Source organism: Nyctibius grandis, chromosome 2 (assembly GCF_013368605.1).
Source record: "Nyctibius grandis isolate bNycGra1 chromosome 2, bNycGra1.pri, whole genome shotgun sequence".
Taxonomy (NCBI): Eukaryota; Metazoa; Chordata; class Aves; order Nyctibiiformes; family Nyctibiidae; genus Nyctibius; species Nyctibius grandis.
Window position 1 is genome coordinate 19,119,953 of NC_090659.1, and position 18,515 is coordinate 19,138,467.

Sequence of the window (18,515 nt, forward strand, 5' to 3'; positions counted from 1 at the left end):
CTTGCTGCCTTTCCCAGCTGCCCTCAGCACTGAACCTGCCTGCTTTGAAAGCCTCTGTATGTGGATCTTGACTGTCACATCTGTTTTCTCTTTGGTTAAATGTCTGATGGCACGGTGGCCTAGGAGTTAATGTTGTGTTGAAGGATGTGTAAGTAACGCTCAAGTTTATGTACAAACAGATCATTGCAATAACCAAGGTACAAATTGCTGACACTGTAGTGTCTTTATCAGTAATGGATGCTTGTTAATTAATCTTAATGTACAAATTTCTGGCTTATTTTACAGCCAGAAATGTGGTAGTTGTACAAGGGTAGGATACAGTTAGGTGATGCTGTAACGATGATGCATCAGCCAGTAGGTTTATTATACAACTAAATGCTTCAGGAGGCAGTAAGAAACAGTTCCGCAAAGGATGCCCAAAGTGTTCCTAGGCTTTGTTTTCAATTTCCTAAAATAGGGAAATGGAGAGAAAGTGAGGTGGCATTTGTGTGAACAGATAAGCCTTCCATCTCTTTCATTCTTGTCTTCAAATCTTTTAATAAAGTGTATTCATTAAAAAATCCTACCTCCTTACAGAATTATGGCAGTTTTTACTAAGACAAGTCTTAAAACATAAGATGTAAATGTCTGGCTTTGAATTAAAAAAGTTCAGTTCCACTGGCCCAGCATGAAACACACAGTAAGGACACAGGTTTTAACACATGGAAGCTGAGTTCACTACAAGTATGTAAACAGTTTTTTTTTTTCTCTCTCTTTATTCTGCTATTGCAAGAACATAAAAATATATGTCCTCTCCCCAGTCCAGAACTCCACATTTGCTTTGCTACCCCTCTCCCTCCCCCAGAAAAAAAATCCCTCTGCTGCAGAGCAGCTATGAAAAAGTACTGATGTAAGAAAGCAGCTGCCCTTCACTGAGGGGAAAAAAAAAACAACCCAACTTTAAAAGTAGAACACACCTATATTAAGGAGAAAAAAAAATTAAATATGCACAGGATTCATACAATTTTCCTACTACACTTCTAGAGTTAAGTTTCAACCGAAGGCCTGGTGCCATCTGAGCAGTGGATGAACCAGTACGTTTAAGGGCAGCACTGCCGGGGCTCCGACTCCGCTCAGTACAACGCAGCCGTCTTTTGAAACTGTTTGCGCCTGAAGGGCCGACCACCAAGGGCTAGCATTTGCCCTCTTAAAATCACTTCAGTGATATGGAGAGATGGTAGAACTGACGCAAACCCAAGAAAACGCACTCTTTGTCCACCCAGCCCGATAGGTACACCGCTAGGTGAGTAAAAAACTTTACACCTACCTCTTGCAGGCTTACAGGAGGTAGACATCGTTAACACAGACAACGGTAGCAGCCCAGACTTGGGTGAATGAAGAGGCAGCTTTTTAAAATCCTCGAGCACCCTCCCGCCTCCCTTCCTTTTCCCAGCCCCATTTAAAAAAAAATAGGTTAGCATTTTATATTGTGTTTTGGTGTCTTTCTCTTTCACCCCACTTTCTAAAAAGCATCAAGAATAACAAGTACAAAAGATGCTGAACTGGTGCGCTTCCTAGCCCAGCGCACACAGGCATTTTATAACATCACAAGCAGAGCAGACCGAGAGATGTCTGAATAGGTGTCCACTTTTTTTAAAAAAAGGCTAATTAGGGCAACATTTACCACAGAACCAGTTGGAGAGGGGGGAAAAAGAAAAACAAAAAAGAAAAAAAAAAAAAAAAGAAAACTGATTGCATTGCAAACACTAAACAGTTAACTCTTCAATTAACATTTTAAAACCACTAACTTTTACCTAGTATAGTCAAGTAAATCATTAAAATGCAGCAATCTAAAAATCAAGATAACTATTACAAATAAAAATTTGCTTCTGTGAATAGCTACACAAACAGATGTATTTCTTTTAACAAATATTAACAGAACAGTCTAATTTAGACTCCAGTACAGCATTAACAGTTCAAACTTTAAGATGTTGAACACTCCTTTTCCACTTCAGTGCAGCGTAGGAAGAATAGCACACATTAAAGTTTGTTACGAAAATAGAGTTTATTAAAAACACATCCCTATTGTTTTGAGGAGCTTTCACCGTTACCTTTTCTTAAATTAAAAAAAAAAAAATAGAAAGCACTTCTACTTCTGATTTGTAAACTTTTTAAAGTCAAAACTTTAAAAAAGTTACAGCAAAAATGGGTAATATTTTAATCATATCTTCAGTATCTCATGTTATGTTGTGGCTATTTTAAATAGAAGGGAAGCAATCAAATTGCTTACAATTCCCCACCAACTACTGAGGGGCTGGGATAGAAGCAGAAGCAAATATAATACAGCAGACTGTACAACTCTAAAGCTCTACACTCCAACAAATGTCACTGTCGTCTTTCGACAACTTCCAGTCTCTAGCGAGGAGCCTCCGCCACTGAGCCCGTCTCCTTTTCCGCTTGTTCCGCAGATGAGGTAGCCTCGGATGTTAACTCTTCAACAGGTTTGGCGCCCGTCGGTTCAGACTCTCCTGCAGCAAGTTCTGAAACAACGTCTGCGTCTTCCATTTTGCCGCTGTGAGATTCATGGTTTTTGTCGCCGTCTCCCCTGTCTGTCACCTCCGCTTTTTCCTTTCCTCGATTTTCTTCCTTGTCTCTACGAGACTCCCTATCTCTCGAATCTCTCTCTCTGTCTCGATGGCCACTGGACCGCCTGTTTCTGTCCTCCAAGTCTCTGTGTCTGTCACGCTCGGGGCTTCTTCTTCCCCAGTCTCGCCTGTCACGATTACCAAGTCGCTCGTGATCTCGGTCATCGTTGCGATTACCATAGCGCTCACGATCGTTCTCTACCCGATTTCCAAAAGATCTCCTTCCAAACCTTTCCTGGTCTCTGTTAGGCGTGAACGTCTGCCTGTCATTCCTAAACTGCCTCCCGTCTCTGTTATCCTCGGGTCCTCCTGGCCCCCCGCTTCCTGGCATCCCCCCAGGTCTCACAAAGTGACCCGGCGGTGGGAAAGGGGTTTTCATTCCGTGGGGGGGAGGCATCCCAAAGCCCCCTGGCCCCGGTGGGGGCCCTCTGTGCATCATGTGGGGAGGCATGTGTCGCGGTGGCATCAAGGGAAACCGCTGCAGAGGAGGGGGTGGCATTCCTGGCGGCCGCTGGAGTGGTATCAAACCGGGCCGGGCACCTAAGAGGCCAGTGGATGGAGTCTGCAACCCAACGACGGGGGCTGGCGGGGGCGGTGCAACTCCTTGAGTGCCTGAAACAAACAAACACACAAACACACAAAGTAAAATCAGAGGCTGGCAAGAGGGAAAAAAAAAAAAAAACCAAACCATTTTCATAATTTCAAAGTATCTCATGACATAAGTAACACCGAAATGCAGGGGGGGAGAGCAGCCTGCAAAGCTGGTGCTGGTTTACATACTGTGAAGACAGCGCTGTCTTTAAACAGAAGTTTGTGTTGTGCTAAGAGTAATTAATATTCAAATAGTAGTAACTCATCACTTATCCCAAAGGCTTCCTTTTGTGAAGAAGCCACTGCCATTTTGCAGGTCAGAGCTTTTTCTGATTGCCAGCTCAGTGCCTTGCTTCGCCAACTGACTGCTGACCAGACACCTTCCCAGCAGGTGATGCTTTCCAGGCTTCCTAATTAAAGACACCTCACCTCCTTTGGTTAGCTTTAAACCCCTTCTCCTCTATTATAAACATCAGCAAAATCGTATCTGGCTAAAATGCTTGAGATCTGAACTGGGTCATCAACAGGATTTTCACTGTGCAGAAGAGGTGGCAGGTACAGTAAGCTGTGAAGGGCGAGGTAAGGTCAGAACAGGGCTGAGGTAAGAGCAGGAAATTACAGAGTTCAATTCACCGTTCCAGAGAAAAGGGATACATCAAAGTTTAATTTTAGTAAAATAAACCCTGCAATGTAAACTAAAAGGAAATGCAACAGGTGATTTGTGGAATTTTTTTTAAAATACTATTTTCCATCCCTTATAGCACATATCCAACACTAACTATTTCCCATTTTTATTCCTGGACTACTGTTTCAGCATGGTCTTCATAGGAGGAAAAAAAAAATCAACTCCTGAAACACACCGTTTGAGAAAGTTCAGCCCAAAGCCTGTTGACATCAACACAATGAGCCAAAACAGAGGATTATGGAGCTGCAGATGAGGACTTCACACCAATAAGCGTAGGCCAGTTTATCTCGTGTGCCTCCTTTTGTTGGAACTCATAACACTATTGTCTCATGTTCTCTGCAGCTTTTATTCTCGATCTATCTGCTCTTTCTGCTCACTAGCAGTTATTTACCCAAAAACAAGCTCCGTATCCAAGAAAGCACGTTTGTGTTTTTTTTTTTAATAAAGTCCCAAACCGAAATTTAAAGGGATCAGCTGTTGCCAGCAGAACAAGCAAAAATCTCTCCTAATCCATCTTGCGCTCCTTTATAGATTTGTTAAGACTATATGTTTTATTTCCACATATATTAATAAAAATGAAATGCAGGTTACGTAAGAATGCAGGTTACATAAAATTTTGTAACCCCTGCCCTGGGTACAACTGGAACGTGAAATAGCTATGTAAATTAATACTAGAATTAAATACTTGGCAGTGTCATCAGTGAAAACTGCACTTTGATTTCAATTTAATGAGCACAGTGGAGCAGACATCCCAGGTAACCTTCCATCCAGCTATCACAGCTTCCCTCTTCCTCCATCTGATTTATTCAGCATTCCTATCCCAAATATGCCTGTGCCTTCTGAAGAACATATATGTTGCCCTTTCACTACACCACTTCTTACGCTGAAGAACATCTCTAACAGAAACCTTTTTATCTGAGTGCTCTTTATATGCGTATTAGAAGGAAATTATATTGTGCCGATCCGGAGAACTCCAGTAACAAAGATGTGAATATTCTTCCAGTCCACAGCATCATCTTACCTTCCCCTCCAAGCAGTCACTTTTAAGACACGGCTTGATAGGTCACACTCTTTGCAAGACATGTTCCAGCAGCAACACCATATGTTCTCTGGTTTGTTTTTTTTTTTTTCTTTTTATCTTTAAAATGCACAGCCCTCCCCTTCCTCCTGGTCATAACCAGGGCTGTAAGTCACCTAGTTCAAACTCCTCCCCATGTCTTAGTACTACAGATCTGACGAGACAGACACATGGCTAACGATGACTTCCCAGCAGGTTACTTTGCTCAGTTCTGAGGTTTGGGGATATTTTTGTTGGTAAGTAAATTCCTCCACAGAAGATTAAAAATAAGGCAGAAAGGAATAACTGAGATCTAACGAGCTGAAGAGGATAAGCATATGCTTCTGCTCTATAGCAGCAGAGTAGATGTGGGTTATGACAGCATGAACATGAAGCAAGTGTGAAAAGTTTTTTTAAATTCCCCAAGTACAAGTAATTTAATTTCTCAGCCTTACTCTACACAAAATGCAGGACTGAAGCAGCAGAATGGTATCTGAAACTCTTTCAATCTGGCCTGCATCAGCAGCGTAGCCAAACACTTTTTATTTTACATCAGCCCACTCACATTTTCAGGCTGTAGTACACTGTAGAAAGTACTATTAAGAGTTCCCTCGCTGTGCTGACAAATCAGGCACTAATTAAAGATTTACTGCAAAAGAGCTGTCCGGAAACACATCCAAGCTTACTGAAAATGTAAAATCAGCAGTACAGATTGCACATGCAATGTCTAGGAAAATTTAAAGCCCTTTGTTGTCTTATACAGGGAAAAACAGTATGTAAATTTAAATGGTCTGTCAAACTTGAAAATGTACCAGAGCTCCTAGAGAAGCAATGAAGTGATTTAATGACCATCTCATACCTCTGCAGACAAGTGATAGAATTTATCTGCCCCAGCCTGTTATTTTATTCATTTGTTCATAACTGTAAGTCTTTCTGTAGCAGCTAACCTTGTCTTCTTGCTTATGGGTATGAAATACAACCATCCCTTTCACCAGCTGCTTATTCTGCATAACTTGGCTAAGACACAGCTTTTAATACTCCTGATACACTCCTCAGACTTTACACCTAGTATGTTAATTCTGTTCAAACGTGCAAAAATATAGATTGCTTTCACAACTTATTTTTATTTGTAACTTTTACCAGTGATGCACAGTGAAAGGTCCTCAGAACTTGCGAAAAGTGTTTACTATGAAGAACGTGGATACAAGTGTGCTAGGAAAACCCATCGCCCACCACGACTGTTGTTTCGGAGGTGGAAGAACAATCAACCGTGTCAAAAGTTCCATAATTTCACTTTACGCATAAGACATAGCCCAAATGCTATAGCTGTCCTGAAGAAGTGTCTTCTATCCAGAGAGGTCACAGGAGTCATCCTTACTGTTTTGACAAATTAGGTAAAAAGCCAGATTTCTGTGTCACTGTAATTCCATCTCTGATCACCTTCTCTTCTGGCTGGACAAATCCCATGTTCCCTTGTGATAATCATCAGTGTTACAAATAGTAACATAACTGAGAAGTGTAGCATCCGATTTTTTTTTTTAACTGAACTCTGCTCAATAAGTGATTACAGTGTCTCTTACAATCTGTTAAATTACTTCTCAGCTGTGCTGTTACAAGAAAGCAAGAGGAGGAATGGTGTTTTCTGTATCTGACACAGCAATCCTGCTTCCACAATACACCTCTTTTGCAAATCTGATGGAAATATATATGAGAACAAGAAGTCAAAAGCTTATGATTCCAGCAGAACAGGCTAAAGGTTTACACTCTGAGTTTGATGCTGATGTTCTGCAACATTTAGCATGTCACATTAACTCTCCTATCATTCTCCAGTGGGGAATGCTGTATCTTAAAACCAGAACATTAAATACTACCAGGAAATTCTTGAAAGAGGGACAATAGTGTCTTTTCCTGGGGTTTGATACAGAATCCTTTAGACAAGGCCAAGACTGTAAAGAACGAAGCCTAAACTTAAGAGCCTAAATATCGATTCACAGCTTAAATAACTTGCCATAAATACCAACATTTTTCAGGGTAGTCAATGTCCATCACTGAAGCCAGGAGGAGCTTGCTCCTATTCATGTAAGATGCTTAAACAAGGGTGGAAGAGTCAAACTACATTATGTGTACAGTGGTGGTTACTGGTTAAGACTTCTGAAATTCCTGCTTTATAAAACAAACACTAAACTGATCCAGGTCAAGGGAATCATCAAGGCAAAACTGAATTCCATGAAAGGTGCTTGAGAGCCCATGTTCCCTTACCTCTGAATTCCCACTCCATAGTATTACGAAAGCAACAGTCATATGTATAATTAGCAAACATGCAGTGTTTCTTATGCTTTTAAAATGGGCTATCACAAGAAATTTGGAAATGTATTAGGTTTACAACTATTCATATCCTGTATTAATAAAAAGCTCATCCTTCCTGTGAAGGAAATATCCACTAGTAACACTCTGATGAGCTCAGAGAATATTGTAGTCTGTCTTTTATAATTTAATGCAGATTACAAAAAGACCATGTAGTTACTTAAGAAAAAAACAGCAAGGGAGAAAAGAATAATAATTCAGCATGCAATAACAGGAAATGAATACCAAGTTTGATGAGAACTACAGTATAATTAATCTTTGATAATATGTAATTATCATTGTAGGAATTTTGGTAAAAAGAGCACTAGACCAGAACCTACAAACTGCAATATGGTGTATTTAATCAAGATAACAGATCACAGAATCTGAATATTCAAAACATAGCATCTGCAACAGCAGTTTATTACTGGTCCAAATTACAGCATTTGCTCAACACCAAGAACAAGTTGGCAAATCAAAAATGATTTAAAACCCTGTCACCTTCTGCAATATGCGCACGTAAAAGGAGTCTAAAAATATCTGCTTGGCAGATCAGTTAAAAAATGACATATGAGCACACACTCACAAAACCAGTTACAGTCTGGATAATCTTGTCCAAATTAAGAACAAGAAGCTATAACAGCAGCAAATATGACCAAGGATACAACTAAATCAAAACAACCTGAGGGTGGTTTTTAAGAATAAGCACAAAAAAATTCAGACAATGTCCACGAGGGATCACTCCTCTGAAGCACAAACATGTCTTTGTTGGAAGTGATGAAAGAATTACATTGAAGGAACGAATGAAATTAGTGGAGATGAAACAGAACGTAACTTACATTACTAAGAAAGCATATGAAATCTTACAATAATCAATTCAGAATTACTTTGTAACATATCTTCCATATAAAAACTGAACAGATAGATAGATAAGCTTCATTTTGACGTTACAAAATTAGAAAAGAGCTCCTGCATTTGTACAGATTACATAAGGTGTTCTCAAGCAAGGTTAAGTTTAGATTTCTATGACAGTCTCTTCAGAGCAATCTTCATTCCTTGAATTCAGCCTGCTGAAGTAAGTTCTTCTATTCTGCCCAAATAGCCGAAGAACATTTCTTCATTCTTCATGGTACACTACTCAAGCCCCTCCATCCCTACTTCCCCAAGCACAGTCCTCACAACACACTTCATGATGCTGTCAAACAAGTCTTTCTTCCACCTTCTTATCTCAGCTTGGAGAGCCACACCATGGGAATGTTTAACGAGCAGTTTGAGGACTTCGTGAGAAACCAGTCACACGATCAGTCATCTGTTCAAATTGCTACACCATGTACTTGTGAATGTGAGGTCCTTTAGTCTGAAGCATTTGATTTCCCTTGTCTGCACTTCTCCATGACTAACTGAGGGTGATGCTGTACCTACTCATTTACCTTGTCCAGTTCATTTGTCTCTAACCTGTACAAGACACTAGGTCAGACACTAAGGCTACATTTAAATTGTCAAGCCTGCAAGTACTTCCAGGCTCCGGGACCAGGATGCAAATGTAGATTGCATCTTATGGCCGCACACATGGTGAAACCCTGGCACACTCCATTTCCCATGCTTTGATTTCCCCAGGAGTGAAACCTGACACACAGAATGAAAAGGAAGGAATGACGATGCAGCCTGGCCAGCTCTTGAACTCGGAGGATGGGGAGCGCAAGACTTCAAGGGACACTTCTTTGCTATCTAGATCAGCATGAGTGGTGGAAAACATCACCTCTTTCATGTTTTTCTTCCAGCCTAAGGAGAGACCAGATCTGGACTCCCACATGCAGAGCTAAGCTCAATTGATAAGTGAATCTTTGTGTTAACTTACTGAAAAGTTTTAAAAGCAAAGACAACTGATATTAATCTTTTATTTTTAATCATGTGAAATATTATAATCTGTTTCTTCTAGTTTTCTTGTATCTTACATCAGACTGTGAATAGCCCCCGTAAACTTCAAAATGTCAGGATGGAAGGATTTTACATAACTCCTGGCTCACACATGCAATCTTATAAAAAGAAAACTCTCCTGTCCCCTTGTTGATGAGACTGAACGGTGAGAGAAGTCACTCTGACCACATGGACAACTTTATCTGCCTCAACTATTCAGTAAACAAGTTAATAAAAACAAAGGCAAGTTCTTGATCTTAAGATTTATCAAATTCAGCTTCCTTGAATTTTTAAGAATAAAAAAAGCTACTCTCCAAGTAGCTAATGTGGGTTTATAATTTACTCCACTCTGATCTTAATTTTGTAAAACCTTTTTCGTATGTGTATAGTGATACAGCAAACTGCAGGGTAACTTAATACATTCCAAAGGCTTGAAATAAAAAGTTCAGGTTACGTCGTACAAGACAGTACCATGAAGCTTCAAAAATCTGGTAATACTGTATTACAATTACAGAAAGTGTAACTTCATCATTAAGATGTGACTGTATTAAACGCATGGTCCGATAATCCTTATTACTACACTCTCTCAACCCATGGTGTCCCTGCAGAATTTTTTTTAAGCTTTTCTCTGCCAAGTGTCCAAGACACTCTTCTCAAACAATTAGCTGCTGGTTTTGTGTATCTGCTTTGAGAGTTTTTAAAAAGCAGACCAATTTCCAAAGGGAAGCAGCTCTTCACTTCTTGAAAAATGCCTTTTAAAAGGGTCTTATTTCGAGTTTCCACCATGAAGGTCCCAAAAATCATTAGTCACGGCTGGAAAATTTAGCCATCAAATCCAATAGAGCAGTAAGCTTTCAGGGAGACAAATCTTTGGGTTTTTTTCAGTGTACACTGTAAAGTTCGGGGCAGAAACACACTAAAACAAAATTATCTTTTTCATTCCCTTGTTAGGGTCTCATTCAGAAGTCTGAAATCCCATAAATGTAATAATCTCTTTAAAATTTGTAGGAAACAAGTCTCTTGAATATAGTCTGACCCATAAAAGGCCATCCTAAAAGAAGTATTTAGCAGACCTCTGTAACATTAAACAGTACACACTCTCTTTAAAAATCTGACCAAGTTCACATCATATCGTGAAAAGTAATTTATGTCAGATATCCTGAGTTAGCTTGATTTTACTAGTCAAAATACCATTTGGTAATATTTAAATAAGGTAACATATTGTTAAAAAGGTTTCAAAACCTATAATAATTCAGGGCTGAATAAAAGCTTTTGGTTTTTTTTTTTTATTTTATTAAAATAATTTATTCTATACATAAAAAGTATACCACGGATTTAAAGTATTTCACAGATTTAAAAAATACACTAAAAAAATAGTGTTTCTCTGTAAGTTAATTTTATACATGTAATAGTCGAGTCTCAAACATAGTTCATATGTCATACAGATGTTTTGTTGTAAGTTAATTTTCTGTATGGTATAAACCTCAATTTGTTAAAAGTAGACAGCATTTTGTTGTGTCCTGAATTTGTAACTTAAATGTTACAGCTTTTTTGTTTCTTCAGAAAACAGATCTTCAATGATAAAAAAAATTTATTGCTCCTTCTGTGCAAAATCAAGCCTCTAAAAATGATTTAAAAGCCAACAGAAGGGCAGAAATTTCATCAAATTTAGAACAATCTACTTTACTTCCCCACGAACTGTAAGTCAGGAGCAAAATCAAAATAGTATTTTAAATTCAGAATCACAGAATCACGGAATGTTAGGGATTGGAAGGGACCTCGAAAGATCATCTAGTCCAATCCCCCTGCCGGAGCAGGATTGCCTAGACCATATCACACAGGAACGCGTCCAGGCGGGTTTTGAATGTCTCCAGAGAAGGAGACTCCACAACCTCTCTGGGCAGCCTGTTCCAGTGTTCGGTCACCCTCACCGTAAAGAAGTTTTTCCTCATATTTAAGTGGAACCTCCTGTGTTCCAGCTTGCACCCATTGCCCCTTGTCCTGTCAAGGGATGTCACTGAGAAGAGCCTGGCTCCATCCTCATGACACTTGCCCTTTACATATTTATAAACATTAATGAGGTCACCCCCCAGTCTCCTCTTCTCCAAGCTAAAGAGACCCAGCTCCCTCAGCCTCTCCTCATAAGGGAGATGTTCCACCCCCTTAATCATCTTCGTGGCTCTGTGCTGGACTCTCTCTAGCAGTTCCCTGTCCTTCTTGAACTGAGGGGCCCAGAACTGGACACAATATTCCAGATGTGGCCTCACCAGGGCAGAGTAGAGGGGGAGGAGAACCTCTCTCGACCTGCTGACCACACCCCTTCTAATACACCCCAGGATGCCATTGGCCTTCTTGGCCACAAGGGCACACTGCTGGCTCATGGACATCCTGTTGTCCACTAGGACCCCCAGGTCCCTTTCCCCTACGCTGCTCTCCAACAGCTCTGTCCCCAACTTGTACTGGTACATGGGGTTGTTCTTGCCCAGATGCAGGACTCTACACTTGCCCTTGTTATATTTCATTAAATTTCTCCCCACCCAACTCAAATTCAGGGAACAATAAACAGGAAACAAATTCAGGGAATTCCTCAAATTCAGGGAACAATAAACTGAAGAATGTTTACAAAAATGAACTTACCAAGAAGCGGAATACCTTGGGTGACAGGAGCAGGTACATTAGTAGGCGCTACAGGAGGCGGAACAGTCCCATATATTTTGGAGCTATCAGTAGTTTCAGCATTCCCTCTGGATCCAGAAACCACTGTTGGGATGGGATTTCCTACAGATGAATCTTTTGTAGTGTCTTCATTCACACCAGCTGCTGTAGCTAAGAAGCAATTCATTGAGATATTAAAAAAAGTCAGCTCTTCCGCTTGCACGATACCTTCCTTCTACTGCTGCTTGCCCAAGATTTAAACACTTACAATTTGGGATGTTTACTGCCGGAGTGTGAGGAACAGATACTGGAGGAGTTATAGGTGGTGGTGGTCCAGGAGGAAGAAAGCCTATAAAGAAGTACATATTAACACTGAATATCACTTTATCAACACATACTTGTGTAGTTTATATGGCAGATGCTTATGTTTGCTGTATGGTTAAAAAAAGGACTTAACGTTACAAAAAATATATAAATATACCTGGAGGTAAATGCATTGGGTTGAAACCAGGTCGTAAAAATGGAGGTGGCGGCGGTGGTGGCACTCCAGGAGCAAATCCAGGAGGTGGGATTCCTAAAGGTGCTGTGAAAGCAGGTGGCTGGAGTGCACCAACCACAGGAGGACCTGATGGATGTGGTGGAACCTAATAAAAAAGGAAGGGGAAAAATGTGTTACTTCAAAACTAAATAGATTATTTGTTGTTCAGCTGTGGCCTGCTGTCTTCTGTGCTTTGTCCATCAAAACAAGAAAATTTAAGATACCTTAAGTTACTCTACAAGAAGGTGACTTACATAACTGATCTCATTAGCAGTCAAAGAAACCCCTACAACTTAAAATATGAACATTGATAGTTTGCCTTTGTTCTTAAAGAAAAAATTAGTCTCTGTGGTAAATCGATATTAATGCACACTGGTAGCTCATCTAAATATACCCTTTACACAGTAGCTGGAATTAATTTTACCATCCAGCATGATACGCTATAATGCACATAACTTAGGAGCAATTAAAAACATTTTCTTTTTTCTTTTTCGTTACCTGAATTTGTATATTATATTAGAGTGACTATTGTTTCCTTATTCATTTATTTTTTTAAATTCTCATTTGTATCGAGCTCTGAATGAAAACTGATTTAAATTAAGCTGGTCCCTAGACTACATTAAATGTGTGGGAATCAAAAGGCAAAAAGTTTAATCAAAATATGCTCTGCATTTACGATTGATTTATTAAAGCAAAGGAGAGCTGTGTACTCAAGTGATCATAACTGACTCACCTCCATGACCATCAAAATTTCATAACTACTACATCAAGACCCTTCATAACTCATTTTTTATTTCTAGATTAATGAAGGAAAAGCCTTTACTGCTTTATTCTCAGAACTGAAAGAAATGGCATTAAACCAAAGTAAGAAAATATTCTCCTTAAGCCTGGAGAAGATGCTAAAGCTGCCAAGCGCTTGATACCACCTCAAACTTCTGTTCCAAGTTCTTTACCAATGGTTAGGTTAGTGAGCTGGGGCACATTAAAACTTGTACTATTAGAATTTTAAAATCAATTAATTACAATAGGTTTTAATTAATTAGGCTTTAGTGTAGAGCACTACTTTCTATTTTCAGTTTTAAATTGGTTATTTATAGGTTTACAATAACCTGCTGATTAGACCCTGGCCTGAAGTTAAGCTAACTGAGCAGCATGTGACTGGATGTGACACAAGAAACTGCCAGACGTGACAGATAACAATACAAAAAGCTGACAAAAGTTACAGATGGCACTAGGAGGGATGGCTGGATCCTGCAGGTGGTTAAGTGGGTGTTATGTGAACAACAGCCAAACTTCCGAAAGAAGTAGAAAGGAGCACTGGGGACCTTGTGGGGACTAGGACCTTGCAAGGCCAACAGTGCACAGGTAAGCATATCTAGAAGTACCATATATAAGGCCAAGACTACCCAGATGAACATTAGCTTTGAGTAACCCTAGAGGTGTTTCCATAATCACAGTTAAAGCTTTAGAAAAAGTGCTCCAAGCCCACAGCGAGCTCATAGTCTCGGTAGGTCTTTATGTCTGTTTTACAGGACACTCCTTCAAAGAACAACTTACAAAATTAGCTAGACATAGCGACAGATCTGTTGATCACAGTAATGTTCTGTGAAGCGAGTGTTCACGTACAGAGTGTGTATGTAGCAGAAGGAATTGAGGACAGGTACCAAGAAGGCAAGAAGGTTTAAAAAAAAGAGGGGAAACTTGCTATGTGCTGTCAGTCCTTAAGCAGTTAAAAGCTGAGAAAACTGTGGATGAAGCATGTGTACACAATGGCTTGAGAAGGTATAATGAATAGTAAAATATTATGAGGGAACAAGAATGGAAGTAACATCAAAGGAAGATTATTTACATATGTATTAGAGGATATTCATACCTAATTACCCAAGCTTAACTGCTGTGCTTCATTTTTTCTAAAAAGTTAACCCTCTAATACATAATTGTAAGTAACACATTAAAACCTTTCCTTTAAGTAGAAAGAAAAAAGGAAGGTGGTAAAAATCTGTGCACAAATGTCACAACATCTAATTTAAAATACAATTTGAAGTATAAAGTTTCTCTGTTAAAGAAATGGAACCAATGGCTAATAAACTTAGGTAACAAACACAGAGGACTGGTGAACAGTTTCAGAATAATAGCTAATGAACTGGATAAAGCAAAGTAACAAAAATGCTACTGGGGATATTAATGGGGAGACAAATATTGGGAAAACCTGTGAACTAAAGGAGCACAGTCTACCTACAGTGCTCCAGAAGAACTAAATATATATATTTAAGCACATCTGGAGTCTCCAGCAGGAAGACTGTAAAGAAGGAGTCTGCCAGTTTCAATAGGAAAGGTACAGGATGAATATTGGACCAATGCACAACTCCCACATCTAGTTACAGGGAGAAGGAACATGTGGGATTGAGAAATACATCAGGAAATCTGAGAGGTACACCCTCAACTTGGACTCTGGTTTCTGACTGGAAACCCATTAAATGAAGAAAAGGGACTTTAGGCTGGATTGGGAAACTTATGGAAAGGGTGGCCTCAGCAAACTCCCTGGACGTCAGTGTATAACCCTCGCAAAGCCTGAGTCATGGTTCACTGTAAAAGAACGGCAGTTTTGGTAGAGTAACACCAAGCTTTGCCAGGAGACTGGAACACCAATTGCCCAAAACCTTGTCAAGGAATGCGTAACACAAGTGACATCAAAAGTATTATCAACTGGAACCAACTCTCAATAATCAAAAAACACATTTAAGTTGATCTTGGACACTGCAATATGACTTAACAATAAACACAGACCTACCCTCAGAGCGGACCACTGAGATGGATTACTCAGACCTGCACGAATGGGACCAGATTCAGCAACAGCTCAGAGATGTGAATCTATAGGCAAGAAAAGGGCTCACTCCAGTGGCATAACACAAGAGAACTATTCCACCAATCTGGCCAACAACCCAGGACCTTGGGGCTGAGAAGCTGCTGTGTGTACTACTGAGGCCAAAGAACCAGACTCACCTATGTGGGCTATCACTCTTAGAGGGACATTATTAAGTGCCTTCCTACCTACAGGCTGCGTTCATGGGTCAAGGTGATACTGGCAATAACAGGAGGTCAGTCCGCAGTTCATTACACAGGTCCAGCAGAGCAGAGTTCCATCCCTGTGTGTGCAGCCCATGCAGGGGGATAGTACAGAACGCTCATTCAGGCTCTACCAGAGAAAGAAGCGATGCAGCTCCTTCCCATCCTACCTTTAAGCATGGGAATGTTAGGGCTGTGGGCAGATCACAAAGCTGCTGACTAGGCCCTGGCCTGAAGTTCAGCTTCATGAGAAAGGGCATTAAGGGCATTAGACGCATGAGAAACTACTGGATACAACATGAGAAAGTGCCAGACATGACAGATAACGATGTGAGAAGCTGGCAAGTTATAGACAGTAGCATAAGGGCTGGATTTTGCAGGTGGTTAACAGGGTGTTTCGTGAACAATAGCCAAACTTCAGATAACCAGAAAGGAGCACTGGGGATCTTATGGTGAAAAGGACCTTCCTTGTGAGGCCAACAGCACATAAGTAACCATATCCAGGAATACCATACAAGGACAATATTACTTAGGTAACGGTATCATAAATAACAAATCTGGATAGGGATGCAACAAAACTGGGAACAACATCGAAAAAAATAATTAGGGGAGAGTTGTTTACTTGGGAGAAGATTGGAGTGGAGAAAGGGAGGAGAAAAAAGAAGGTCAAGAAGTGAGAAAAGAGAGAGTAAGTTATGGGAATTGTGCAGTCAAAGCTGTTTGGGGTTATCTGTCAGGCAGCCCTATGCTTGATCACTGCAGCCTGAATCAGGACAATGCATGAAGCCTGTTCTGACATACCACACGCATCAAAACTGCTTCTTCAGTCAGAGGGACCAGGGTGGGCAGGGTGCTTTCCATGGCTAACAGGGGAGCAGCCAGATGGACGCATCGAGCAAGCTGGTATCACTGTACTGATGCCCATTCCAGGCTGGACAGCATCAGCAGCTACCCAGCACTCGTGGCAACTTCCCCACCTCTAACAGTCCCGAATACTGAAGCCAAATACAAATGAAAGCAGTTCTGCTTGTATCAGAGGACAAAACTACATCAGGTAATTAAAATGCAATGGTACTCTACGAAGTTATTTAAGCAAAAGCAGTGGAATATAATGAGCTTTTTCCTTTAGGTATTAGGTCACATTTGCATATTACAAAATATGTTACTTTTACTACTAACACCACTAACATCATCACAGCTGGACTTAATTTGTAAATTTAAGAACTACTTACAAATTATTGTAATTTTATGGCCAAAGAAGAAAACTGAATTGGTCAAATATAAGACAGCATAAAAAAGTTCATAGCAAAACCAAAGATGACGACTAAATACAGTTCTCAGATCCTGGCCTGAATTTGTGAAGACACAAGTTTCTTTGCCACAGTAAAAAACTGAAGCTGATGAGGCTGAAACAAACAATCAGCACACTCAATATATTCTGAAACTGGTTGGTTTTTTCTTTACACTTTCTTTTTCAGCATGGATTTAAGGAAAATAAACAAAAATCACTACTATTTAATACAGTTAATGGCTATTAAAACTCTCTGAAATTAGAAATTTGATTTACATGTTCATTTATTAACAAGAACTTACAGCATTTCAGGAATTCTGTGTCAAAATAACACAAAATTCAACATACTATGTTCTCAAATCACATAATTGGCTAGGTTATATATGTCTTCAAATAATTTGATTTCTTGATCTTTTCTGAGTGCATGAAATGTTGTAGTTCATAAATCACATTTTCTCAAGATGTAAAATAGTGTTATTCCACTTCCTCCCATTTAGGAGAAGGCACACCACTATTTTAACAGTGACAAGAAAGAAACTATTACTATAAAAGTAGTAAGGCATCTGTCAATAAATAAAGCTAAAAGAAATACGATTATAAAACACCGGAGGGAGTAATTATTATTACACGCTAGTTAAACTAATGGTAAAATTTCAGAGTGTTCTTTTAGCAAATGAACATACATCAGCTTTGACTAAAGAATCATTGTAACAACAAAGGAAGAGTATGAAAATTTTTATATTAAATTCCCAAAGGCCGTTCAAAGAGAGTGTACACAATATGAACAAACACGAAAGCAATGGGCATATTTTAGAAGGTCTATAGCTTATGTAAGCCAACAGTGAGGAAAATTAATTAGGAAAACAAAAAAAAATAATGAGACCATAAAACTGAGAGAATGCAATTCAGCCCATCAAAAAAACCAATCTACTGCAATAATTTATCCAGGACTGAGAGAACAGATACTAGAAGCACAGTCCTACAATACTTCAAATAAAGATCTGGCAGACACACATATGCTCTGTCTACAGTAGCATTAGAGCAGCAACGAGGTTTTGGAGCAAATTCTCCATCATTCCCACTAACCATGTGCTGACTCAGTTCCCAGAGCTGTTCTAGTACATGCAAACTACGTCCCTTTTCAGTGAAATCAAACCAGATGCTTTGCTGGGCACAAAACATGCTCCAAACCCTAATGGGTTCATTTTTTTTCAAGTCTTCCATTGCCACTGTGACTTAGCAGAAAAGGAATGTTCTGCTGTGAGACTGCATTGCTCTTTTACATGAAGAAGTTCAAATAATGGATTTCAGGTGCATACTCTATTTATGGCACAGGAAAGTTATCTTCATAAATTGACAGCATAGCCAGTCTGCTAACAGCAGCATTTTTAACCAGGGACAACAACATGACAAACACACACACACACAAAATCAACTAGTGACCATCCCTCGTATTTCCTCCCTCTCTTTAACTTACGTATTGCCATACTGAATTATTATTTAAAGTAAGTTTTTGTTTAGATATCCAGAGCAAATGAGAAGCAACTCTCACCTGTGGAGGAGGTACTGTTATTGGCGCAGGCATGGGAACGGGAATTGGAACAGGTAAAGCTTTAGGTATAGGTGACACTGGTTCATTATGTGCAGCTTCTGCACCTCCATTTTGAGCTATTTCATTTTCAGACTTCTTGGGAATCCCCTTCCACTCTATACAAAAAAACCCCAAACACACATGTATCAGCTCAGTA

At 39.7% G+C, this 18,515-nt stretch overlaps 1 protein-coding gene across 2 annotated transcripts in view; it reads right to left on the reverse strand.

Annotated features, from left to right (window-relative positions):
• Positions 1–1,623: 1,623 nt before the first annotated feature.
• SCAF4 (SR-related CTD associated factor 4) overlaps positions 1,624–18,515 on the reverse strand; it is a 46,895-nt gene continuing 30,003 nt past the window's right edge. For both annotated transcript variants that reach the window (XM_068395491.1, XM_068395490.1), the window contains 5 exons: positions 18,320–18,474; positions 12,354–12,516; positions 12,141–12,221; positions 11,855–12,043; positions 1,624–3,236 (listed from right to left, as the gene is read on the reverse strand). In XM_068395491.1, the coding sequence (XP_068251592.1) occupies positions 2,395–3,236; positions 11,855–12,043; positions 12,141–12,221; positions 12,354–12,516; positions 18,320–18,474 (1,430 nt within the window). In that variant the 3' untranslated portion in view covers positions 1,624–2,394. The remainder of the gene's footprint in view (positions 3,237–11,854; positions 12,044–12,140; positions 12,222–12,353; positions 12,517–18,319; positions 18,475–18,515) is intronic.